Source organism: Choristoneura fumiferana, chromosome 29 (assembly GCF_025370935.1).
Source record: "Choristoneura fumiferana chromosome 29, NRCan_CFum_1, whole genome shotgun sequence".
Lineage (NCBI taxonomy): Eukaryota > Metazoa > Arthropoda > Insecta > Lepidoptera > Tortricidae > Choristoneura > Choristoneura fumiferana.
The window spans coordinates 11,350,692-11,363,214 of record NC_133500.1 but is presented as its reverse complement, the minus strand read 5'-3'; the positions used below and the strand labels follow the sequence as shown (position 1 = coordinate 11,363,214).

Genomic DNA, 12,523 nt, shown 5'->3' with positions numbered 1-12,523 from the left:
ATCTGAGTAGAACGGCGGCGTGCGCGCAACTGCAGAGTGACACTCCGTCTGTCAAAGTACCAGCTGTCAATGTGTCAGCTGGCAATACAGGCGCGCGGGCGCGTCGTGATACCTCACAGTTACCAAATGAGATTAGGCCGGGGGAGGCGGAAGCTTGCTGTGTACATTTACTTTTTTGAGGTTAGGTAAATACGACGCAGTAGCGTCGCAATAAGGTGCATCGAAATTATTTGTGAATAATTTCATGGTTTACTATCACCATTTCGCTTTACATTGCTTCTTCGCATAAACTTAAAAGTGTAATAAAAATTAAAAAACTACTTATTTTTAAAAGTCGCTGAACTAATGTTGTTTAGTTTGAGGAGTATGATCTATGTTTTAATTATTTGCTCATATTACAGAGCACACCCGGTATAAATGAGATAAAGTTTCTCAACATTATTTTTCTCAATACCAGTTTAATTAATATTACTAGTTACTTTTGATTTGCGTAGCGTAAGCTTAAATTACATACAAGGTGGAAAAAATTAAAGAACCATAAAGAAATAGTAACATAAATAATGAAGATATTCCATGAATGAGGTATTAATCATTAAAAAAAAGAAAACCAATATCTCACAAAAAGGAAGAGTAATATTCGTTATTAAGTGTACTTTCATTCCCTAGCCATTACTATTTCTATAAGCCTTATATGTATGTATATATAACTTGCTGTGTTTAAGTTTTCACCCACTCCTAGTAATTGAACATGTCGTTCGGAGGAATGCAATATAGAGACACTTTGCAAAAGTTTTTTCCACCATCTATGTATATTTTTAAGCTAGTACTTAGTTGTCTTGAGAATATGTATGTAGGTAAGAATCTGCTGGCTGGCGTAATTTAACACTGCACACTTATGTCTGTATTGGAACCACTAAGGGTATTGCCACATCACGCATTTTACCTGATAAGACCAAGCTAAATCAATGAGGGTTTTCACAGAGGCGAAATATCGCTAGATGGCGTTAGTATCGTGACGTGAGGTCGTTTGACGTTTGCTCGTGATTGGTTAAATAACTAAATGAGCCAATCGCAAGCAAACGTCAAACGGACCACACGATATTAACGCCATCTAGGGATATTTCGCCTCTGTGAAAACCCTCCTCGTTGGCTCCCAAAAACCCCTTTAAGTATAGCAAATCTCGTCAATCGTTAGAGCTGTTTGCGAGGTCCCCGAATTAAATAAGAAACAAGACAAGCTCGCTTAAAGATATGGATAAATCTATTAAAAATTTGCGTTTAGGATCTTTGAAACTAATAAACAATTAGTCAATATAGTTGGCAAATAAGTGACGCTACTCCTCACTATTGCCATATGTACAACCTATACGAGAATCTCATTTTGAAAGCTTATAAAACGTACGATACACAATAGATTGGACCTCACTTCACGTGGCGATCCATATACAGACATAACTTACAAGACACAACGCAAGCGCTCTCAAAACAACACAAAACATCATCTACATACACAAACAAGAAACTTACGTGTGTCACTTTTCTACTATTGCAGTGTCACGTCAACCGACATCATACCACCTGGCAATCTGGGACTAAGCACCCAGAATTACCAGCTGATATTTTGCCGGCAAACGCTGCTAATGCAATCTGGTGATACATTATGTCGTCTACGTAACACTTGGAATATGGTTTCGTTAGAAGTTTTTCCGTAAAGTTGTTGTCATCTCAACTGGCAAACTATCGCACAAGTAATACTGTTTGTCTTTACTAACCTATCAAAAAGTCAAGTAACTGATTTACTTTTCTGGTAGATGGCGACACAGACTAACTAAACCGCATTTACATTTACCTGTCGTGTTGTGTCGTGACGCATCAGAACGGTATCGGTTTCATACATTTTATATGGTTGCGTTCACTTTTCTCTGATGCAGTGTTTTGTGACGGCTTGAGTTGTGTCGCATCACAAGCAATAGAGAGAGAGAGAGACAGATAGCATCAGAACACAACACGACAGATAAATATGAATGCGGTTTAACTAAACCATTGAAATTAGAGACTTGAAATTTGGTAGATATATTCCTTGAACATGATGAAAGAAGAAAAAAAAAGTCAATTCCAAAATTCTCTCGGGAAGCTAGTAATTTCTTTCCTTCTTAGACGGAAGTGAAGTCACGGTACTGTTAAGATAATGTTTAAATAAATAGAATGCAAGAAATGGAATCAGATGAATCCGGGATGCGTGCGAGGTAGTTACTATTTTTCGACTAGCGAGTTATTTATGCGAGTTATGTGTCCGGCAAAATTTATTCCCTGCTTCGCTTCAGCATTTCTTTTCTGCTTTTTTTGTAATGGGTTCTTATTACAGTATATTTAAGTAAAATATTTCTTAGCGGTAAATCCGTAGAATTAAATACAAAATCAGAAAGTAAATTTACTGAACACACTAACAGTAAAACTTCTAAAGCGCTAACTAGTCTAATGATAACAATTCTATAACAAAACAATCTACTTCAAAAATAAACTAATTTACTACAGAAATAAACAAAAATCTGAAATGAAAACTATTCATTAGTATCTACATATTCAAATACATCATCATTCTTATAAACCAGTGACTTACCTTGTTCCTTTAGATCATTGATTTGTGCTGTTTTCGTTTCAAGCTGATCACCCAGCCTAGTGGCGGCTTGTAGTCCAACTAAAGACTCCTGTAGCTTATCATTGAGTCTATTGATTTCAGCTTGCAGACCGCCATTTTCTTTTCTGAGATCCTCCATTTTGTTTCTAATCTTCTCTGTGGCAGCGTGTACGTCGCGTTCTTTGTCTGCAATTGTTATTTTAACATCACTATCTACTTTATTTGCAAGTGTTGTTAGGATACGGGTTTCTTTTATAGTTATAAGTAGACTGTCTGCTAAGAGTCTCACTATAAGCAATTAATTACGTCAAATATGAGATGATAAAAACTGTCTTGGACGGATGAGACGCGTTACAAGTCCCTTTCAAGTCTTTTCAGGTTTTTTGGTTACGGAAACATACATCATTTTCGTAAATATTATCAGTCGATCACCACTGAATCCAAATACAGAATGTTATATTATTAATTTGGTATCTTACAGCACATTATTTTACTATTCCGATCACAAGATCAACCGACCGATAAACGACTAAAGAAAGGAAGAGGTTCTCTAATCGACAGTATATTTTTGTGATATAAATGTTTCATGTGAAAATGTTCCCTATTGTGTCTCTTTCAGTTCGTTTGAAACTATTTGCTTTGCAGAAACAACTTGATCGACCAGACGGGTTGGATTGGAGACGCAAATTTACTGTTGGAATTACATTTTTCTAAGAGGAGTAGATGGTGATTAAAATTGCAATGGAGTGCACTCTAAGCCAAAAGACCATTGGGCCAGTCAGACAGGAAGATCACCTTACCTAACTGGAACTGCTCCAAAACGACCTGCAGATTGGTCAAAGCCGCTTCACTGCGACTCCTAGCGTCTTCAGATTCACTGAGCCGCGCCTGGAATTCTTCTCTCTGCCTTTCCAGCAGCTTGATTTGGTTTTTGTACGTTTCTACTTCTTGGTTAGCTCGGATGCTGAAATTATTGAGAATACATATTGACTAAACGTGGGTAACAAATATATCTACTCTATTACCTTCTTTCTACTGCTTAAGTACTCTAAATCTGCATGAGGCAACAGTGACGCTTCAGTAACTGTTGTTACAAAAACCGTTCTGTGAATTTACCAACTTGCTATACTTATCTAAAAAAAAGTGTCAGCCCTCTTACTGACTTCTTACCGAAAATTACAACGCTCCGCATCGTTTGTTTTTATTTCTCTTATATTTTTATCAATTTTCAAGTATCGTCATCATCACCATCATAACCATTATCAACACCAGCAAAAAGCATTCACATTTAGATATATTCTACTATAGTATAAATAGTATAATATGAAAGTTTATGAGTATGTTTGTTACTACTTCACGCTTGACAAAACGGGTTAAAACGGATTTGGATGATAGCTGGACGTCTGGAATACCACAAAGGCTAATTTTTATCCCGATATTCCAACAGAATCCATGTAATGTTTCAAAATCTTAACCACTAAGTCTAAAGACATGAAGTTTTCCACGAGTGTTGGTCTTACATATTACATACCATTTCCTATGGGAAAATAAGGGAAACCTATGGTTCCTATGGGAAATCAACCGAATAACGGTATCTAAATTCAACTGTTGAATGTAATACTCTACACTTGCCAAGCCTTTCATTTCGCATCTACTTCATATGACGAACGTTTTTTTTTAAACTATAAGTACCTATTTCAAGACTGCTATAAAACTAACCTTACCTATAGAGTTCTACAAGATACTCCTAAGATATATCCTAAATAATTTACAGTTTCAGAAAAAGAAATCGTTTGCCCAGATGAACATATTACAAATGAATCATTTGGGACAAGTATTTTCGGCGGAAAGCCAGAATCCCAACTCATACCCCTACTGACCTGTTGCTAGTGTACACAGTGCTGCTTTGCTTCGCTCGCTCCTCAACATGCATTAGCCGCGCCTGGCACTCCGCCAGCTTCTGTTCCGAAGTCATCAGCTCCTGTGTGTAGTTCTCTTCTGTTTCCATCAGGTGGCGACGGAGACGCTCCAGTTCGCGGGCTGCGTTCTCATGCTGTTCCGACAACTGCAATACGATGGTTGTGCTGTTATGTGCGTCAAATCTTACTCATATTGTTTCTTGCTAAATTAAAACTTGACTGCATCGCTAGAATCATATACAGAAGCTAATTTTTTTTTATACTCTCACGGGATCGGTATATGTATATATATATACACACACTCACAAAAATCACGCCTGTATTCCCAAATGGGGTAGACAGAGCACACAAAACGTGGTGTGGTATATATATATGCGTGTAAAATATCAAACTATTCAACCGCTAAATCAAGAAACATGATATTTTGCACAGAGGAGCTACTACGAAATTCGAAAATCGAAGTTCGTATTGTACTATCCCTCTCACTATCGTATTAAATAATATTAGCATCAGCGGGACGTCACGACACGAACTTCGATTTTCGAATTTCGTAGTAGCCCCTTAGGTATTATTTAGGCAACGTAAATAACGAAGTCGATGTAATTTTTGGGAAATCCAGTGATAAGATAAATTAGTAAAATTCCTATATGTCAAATCTACTGTCTACGAGGATGAAACCGCGAAGAAGAAATATACACAGTTGAAGACTTAAATGACTATTAAACATGGACTTGATAAAAGCTATATGAAATTTATTCATCTGTACCTATTGGCGAAGAAAATTTCTCCCAGTTACGCAACAAATATAGTTCTAAATATGACTAACCTGTATTTTTTCTGCTGTCAATTGCTTTACTGTATCAAGCTGTATCTCCAAGTTTTTCTCCAAACTGTCGCATTTCTCCGTCAAACTCTTTAAAGTTTCATTAGCATTTAGTAAGTCGGCTTTATGCTTTTCAAAAACACTGTTATTTTGATTCAGAGCCAGGATAATTTCATCTTTTTCACGAAGTGTAATTCTTAGGTTGTCACATTGTTGACAGCTGTCATTAATTTGGGTCAGGTGTTGTTTTTCATCAATAACTTTCTTGAATTCATTACTCTGCTCCAAAAGAACATGATTGAGCCTCTGGATTTCGTTGTGGTACTGTAGACTTTCGTTGTGTTTCATATTCACTAAATTTATCAGTTCATTCTTCTCCGCTGTTGTATTATCTAGAATGGTTTTGTATTCTACGCACGCTTTCTCATATTGAACGCATTTCGCTTGGGCTTCAGCAAGTTCTTGTTCTTTCACTGTTATGTTATTTTGCAGGGTATCTACCTGACTTTGTATATGTTCTTTTTCTTTTAATAATATTAAGTAGTCATCAGCGTTAGTAGAATTTTCATTATTTTTTATTTTATCACTGACTTCTATCATACTTTGACGCAGCTCTTTAATTTCTTTATCTTTTTCATCTGCTATAGCTTTGTACTGGTGTTTATTGTTTTCTAGTTCCTCGATTTTGTGATTTAACATATTTATATGATCACTTTTGCGATCTAATTCGACATTTATTTCGACCAGTTGATGACTTAACGCTTCTTTTTCGTGCAAAATTGCTTCATGGCTTTGATTTGACTGTTGACTAGCTTCATTTAACGTCAGGTTGAGCTCTGTTAGTGATCGCTGTAAACGCATAATTTCATCATCTTTCGCAATCACTTTTGTTTCTAATTCAGAGATGCTTTGAGTTAGATTATTAAGTTTCTCATCTTTTTTAGCCGATGTAGAATGAAGAAGGTCGATTAATGTGTCTTTTTCGCCAAGATCAGAAATAAGTTTTTCGAATCCTACTTCTAAATGCACAATTTTACTATCAGTGGATGACAATTCTGTTTCTAATTGCGATTTTCGTTCCGCTAATATGTTATTTTCTTTTTTGAGCTCAGTTAGTTCATTATTCAGCACTTCTTGTTGTATTATTTTAGCTTTTAACTCTTCTATGGTTTCTTGGAATATTTTTGAATTTTGTGCCTCCACTTGGTTATTATATCTTAACTGACCCACTTCGCTTAACAGATTATGTTCCTGTTGCTTTAGGCTATCCACTTCAATGGTCAATTTAGCAATACTAGCTCTTAATGAAGAGCTATCCTGTAACGAGGCGTTAAGTTCTTCTTGGATTCTGGCTTTTTCTGCTCTAATTTTTTCTAATTCATGACGAGCTGTAGACTCATTTTTTTCTTTTTCTGTAATGTGCAATTCTGATGACTGCGTACTATTGTCTTGAAGGTGAATCTTTTGTTCCTGTAAATTGTGTGAATCATTTTTGTGTACAACTGTTTGATTAAGATTATCGACTTCTTGAGTAAGCAACACTTTTTCGTTTTCAATTATATGGACATCTATAGATAGCTGTTCGATTTTAGCATTCGCTGCTGTTAGTCGCGTTTTTAATTCATGTATTTCATCGGCGTTTTTCTTTAATTTTTCTTCATTTTCAATAATCGTGTTATTTTCTAAATCTTCAACAGCTTTAGTCTGCGTTTTAAACATGTCTAGTTCACTAAGCATAGAAGTGTATTTTTCTTTTAAATCAGTAAGACTTGTTTGAAGTAATGATTTTTCGTTTTGAACTGCCATTAGTTCCTTTTCTATCCTTTTGATTTCAGACTCAAAGGTTTTATTCATCCTATTAGAATCAGCTAATTCTGTTTCCAACTTTGCTAGATTATCTTCATGAGTTTCTATTATAGGTTCTAGTTTAGAAGTATTTTTCAAGGCTGTTATTTCTGATATTAGGAAGTCGTTATTCTTTTTCATTTCTTCTAATTCTCTCTCGAAATGTTGCAAATCATTAGTTAAGAAATCATTTTCTGATGTTAAATCATCTATTTGGGTCTGTAAATGATTAATGTTCAGGTTTTTCTCCGAAAGTTTATGTTGCAGCGTGTCTATATCTTTTTTGAACGAATTTAGAGTTTTTAATGCACTTTCGAGCTTGAAAACTACAATATTATCATAAGTAGATGGAACTTCACCTACATAATCAATAGGTAATTCAAAATTAACGTATTTATTATATAACTGCATTATTTTTTCAGTTTTGACCATCTTATTATCAGCTTGACTGTCACTATCTTCTTTTTGAGCTAGTTTATGTCTTACGTCACTAAGATCTCTCTTTAAAGTTTCAATAACACTCTTAGCATTATCATCAATATTGACTTCATCAAGATGATCGTGGTTAGAATTTCTACTGTCTTTCAAATCATTTAGTTCCTTTAGTAACGCTTCATATTTGTGTTTTGGCACAGATTCAGATACTTCCGAATGCTTGGACGCAATTTCGATATCATGTTCCAATTTAGTAACTTCTTCTTGCAATTTAAATACTTCTTCATGCAACTCCTGATTTTCTTCTTGAAACTTCTCCGCGTTTTCCCTCAACAAACCATGAATTCTTTCTAAATTCATATACTTCTGATGTAGCGTGTCATAATCAGACTTCGTCCCTTTTATATTTTCTATTTCTCTATCTTTCTTTTCTATTTTAAATAACAAATCTTTAATCTCATCTGCGTACTCCTCGTTAGTATTTTTTAAATCTTCGTGTTCTTGTCTCAGCACTTCAAAATTCTTCTGTAATTCTTTTTTTAAGCTCAGTAACCTCTCCATAGCTAACTGATGTTGTGAATCTAAATCTTCAAGACTCGAAGTTAGGTTTTTGTTTTCCTCTCTCAGCCTATTGAGTTCTTCTTCTGTGTCTTGTCTCATGTCGATAGTATCTCGGTCTTTTATGGAGGATAGTTCTTCTTGTAATTCTCTGATTTTTTCTTTGTACTGTTCCTCGATATCCCCTTCAACTTGCCTACCCGTTTGGGGAGCGGGGTCCCAATACCAACTAGATTCTTCTTCTTTGACGCCATTTTTACCGTTGAGCCTCTGCAAAGAAAGAAAAATGGTATTTAATACCTTGGCTACATCAATTTGGTTACATGGATTATGTCATTTGGTAAACTACGATTCGCTGTACATTTAATTGTTTGTGTGTGTGATGTACTTTGCGAATAGTCCCCCAAGCATAGACATAAATGATTCTGGAATATTTTCAGCCAGTGGTTGGGTTAGTTCTATATATACTACTATACTTTGAAAAATAAAACCTAGTAGATAAATGAAAAATTATTTACAGTGGTGCTGATGTATAATTTCCTTACAAGCTATCTGAAAAGCAAATTAACTCCTTCATAACTCCGAGTTTACCCTCGTTTATCATCAAGCTATCAAGCCTCGTCTACGACTTGGGTAGATATAAACTCCTCAGTTAAAATAGTGTGTTTTATGGACTTGTACAATATACAATTTCTGGCGCAAGCAAGTGTATTTGAGGCAGTTTTTATACTACAATCCCAGTTAAAGAATTACTCCAAGGTGTTAAACGGGTATAGGCAACTAACGGTATTACACCATAATGCGTTCAGGTATGCAGCGGTCCGGCAACGTTTGATAGCGGCTGATAACACTGATAACGTATCTTAATCCTGTGGCTAGGTAAACACTGGCCTATCCAGAGGTGCGAGCGAGACCGCGGACCTCTCTATCACCCGACTAACCACGGTAAATGTGATTTCATTACAAAAGGAAGCCGAAACTATTGCTTTCACAAAACGATTATTCATCACAATAAAATTATTAAAAAAAAGTTTTTCTAAATTCCTGATTCTTTAAAGAAAATACACTCTCAATAACTAAAAATAAGACAATGCTAATAGAAAAAAAAGGCATCTAGTTCATTGTCTCCACAAACTTTTTATTAACTTCACCGTATATTTGCATGTTTGTTTAAAATCTTGCAATACTTTTTGATCCACTTCCAGTATTCGGAATAGATCAAAATTTAGTACAATTATGTAGATACATATATGTAGAGACATATCCATATGAATGTAAACTAGAAAAAAAGCTTATGATTTTTTTTCCAACGGTTTTTATAAGGCACTTAACTTTGCGTAAAAAGCGAGTAAAAGCTAGTAACAAAATAAAAGGCAGACCATATTAACAATTGGAATTCTTACATACACAAAGTCATTACTATGCAAGGAAGTCGTACGGCGTTTACCATTTGACAAATGGTGCGTGAAATTCAGCTGATAAGCCGTCTATATGCATTTACGGCGCTCCGTCAAGTTATATGTTAATATATAGTTACAGACGTGGTATCGAGACGAGATAATGTGCTAGTACGCGCTGACTACCGTCTCACACAATCCACCGCTATGCGCTAAGGCAGCGGTTCTCTAATATTTTTGGTGGGAGAACCTTTTTGAAAAACGAAAGCCGGGGCTGTAAAATAGGCCAAACTTGACGTGAACATTTTCATAGGTATGTGAACTTACATCATGGCCAACACTTTTGCGGAGCTCGTAAGTTCCAACATAACGAAGAAGACTTACAACGGCCTACGCGTTCAATATAATAACGCGTTCCGAGTGTTGATGTAGTAGGCTACAATAGAGAGAAGGGCATCACCAGCCGCTGGCCCAGGGGCGGGAGAGGGGGGCAAGTTGATATGGAGAATGAGAAAAGTATTTAAATATTGTCGGTAAAGTCGAGAACACATGAAGCTTTTCATTACGAGCCTTACATCTACGGCGATTGTACTAACTTTGGTTTGGTTGCTTTACATTTGGCAACTTATTTAGAATCTTTAGGGGGGGCAGCTGCGCCTCCCTGCTCCCCTTTGGCGACGCCCTTGTGGAGAGGTCTTTCTCCGGGTAAATCTTACGCCTGGGGACCAAAGTCCGAAGGAAGAGCGTCGAAAGTATATATGCGTCCGAGTTGAGAAACATCGATGGCGATGTTAGATCTGGAGTTTCTATATTCGCTCACTAGATGGCGCTAGGTGTCGCTACAGGTACTTCAACAAGAAAAATGTTCTTTTTCGGTACGGAAGTCGCGTGCCATGCCGACCCGCTCTTAGCCGTTATTTTAACAGTTTCGATTCTAAGGATCGAATATAATAAAAGACACAAACATGACTGTTCACACACACGCGTTGACTCAACTGGTATAAAAAGCCGCGAGATATAGTATCATGTTTGTTCAGTTTGTTCATGCATGAATGTGTACATGCATACATACATTCGAACAAAGGGCGTCTGGTGGTTTAGCCGCTTAGTTAGAGGTGACTACCATTAATTGTGGATTTTGAATTTAACTTTTTAAAACGCTGGGTTATATTGGAGACATTCGGATCAATCCTATTTAAGGCCTCTCTCGAGCAGCGGATCGAGGGTTCAAGTCCCGACTCGCAACACTTGGGTTTTTCTAAATTCATGTGCGAAATTACATTTGAAACTTACCACGAGCTTAACGGTGAAGGAAAACATTGCGAGGAAACCTGCACAAACCTGCGAAGCAATACGATAGTGTGTGTGAAGTTCTCAATCCGCATTGAGACCGCTTGGTAACTACGGCCCAGTCCTCTCATTCTGAGAGGAGGCCTGTGCCTATCAGTGGCACATATAGAGTCTACACAGCATATTATATACTATAGGCAATTAGGCAGGTATAGTTAACGGTCTTGGTTTTGGTTGAACCTGTTCACGCCTCAACTGTTTTTGAAATCTTTTGACAGAAGTAAAGGTCCTTTTCTTTAAGTACACAAGTATACAGGATGTTTGACAGTCAGATGAACTTAAGGGTTTTAAGGGATGATAGTTCTGAACATTTTTAACCACATTTACTGTTATGAAAAGTTAAATTTTTTTTTTAGTCGGTACCGTTCGTAGTCGTACACAATTGCACTGTATCCTCCCTTAAAACCACAGATGAAGTGTTGAAAATTTCCAAAAAGTTGGGGAAGTTCTCGGAAATTTCTGGAAATTTTCACAAGAAGTATAGGAAATTTAAATTTAAGAAACGGAAAGTTTCAATCCCCATACAAAATTAAGAGAAGTTTCCGAAATTGTTCTATATGAAAAATTACACAATTTCCTTTTCCTTTTCCTTTGGCACATCAGTACTTAAAACCCATACACCCGGCTACCATACATACTGTATAGCGTTTACGCGGTTTCTATAATGTTTCGAAACACGGCAAACTTTCATACAGTAAAAGGTTCTCGCAAAGGTTTTAAGAAAGTTAACCTGCGTCAGTTTACGAACTATTGTGTTGTGACACGGCTTCTTCCGCATTACTACAAGAATAAGCACCAATGCGTAGAAAATACACATATAAAAGTGTCTACGTAAGGTTGACATCATAACCTTCGGCTTATATGGATACGTCCCTTGGGTGGTACTTCTATGCTATGCTGAAAACATTTTCTTAAAATGAATCATTTATTGAACGCGTTACTCTGCCGAGGACCATATCAATCAACTACATAGACTTTGCTATCATAAGATCGCGGGTGAGCAAAGTAATTATTTATAGTTGAAATTATTCATTCAAATTCAAAATTAGAATTCGTTTATTTACCGACATTTCCCAACTGTTTCATAATAAATATGGACGAACGATTTTCTTTTAAAACTAAGAACTAACCTTACTTATTGGATTCTACAGCATAGTCCTGAAATAAAACAACCCCCCTTCGGGCGGTTGGGTAATGATATCCTGAATAGATTATAGTTTCAGGCAAAAAACGCTTTGGGCTTAAAACCACTAAATTTCATAATACCTTATTCACTAATACCACTAATTTTCAAATTACCATGGGCTCATAATACCTAAAATGTCAAATTGTCTCTTGTATTAAAATGAACAAAATTCATTATGACTTTGATTTAAAATGTCATATTCTCTAAATACCTAAAGATTGAAATGCACAATTCATTCAAATATCTACCGAACGACAGAAATAACCAAATATTAAAACAACTCAAACCGAAAACACCCAAAAGGCAAAATGCCCAATTTTTTTAATCGGGGTTTTTGAGAAATTTGAGGTTGATTATTGACTTTTAGTATAG

At 36.2% G+C, this 12,523-nt stretch overlaps 1 protein-coding gene across 1 annotated transcript in view; it reads right to left on the bottom strand.

Moving 5' to 3' along the window:
* Window positions 1-12,523, bottom strand: part of LOC141444314 (uncharacterized) — a 107,123-nt gene that overhangs the window by 8,204 nt on the left and 86,396 nt on the right. Inside the window, 4 exon segments of the mRNA XM_074109839.1 lie at window positions 2,621-2,824; window positions 3,439-3,602; window positions 4,519-4,703; window positions 5,384-8,488. Of these exon segments, the coding sequence (XP_073965940.1) occupies window positions 2,621-2,824; window positions 3,439-3,602; window positions 4,519-4,703; window positions 5,384-8,488 (3,658 nt within the window).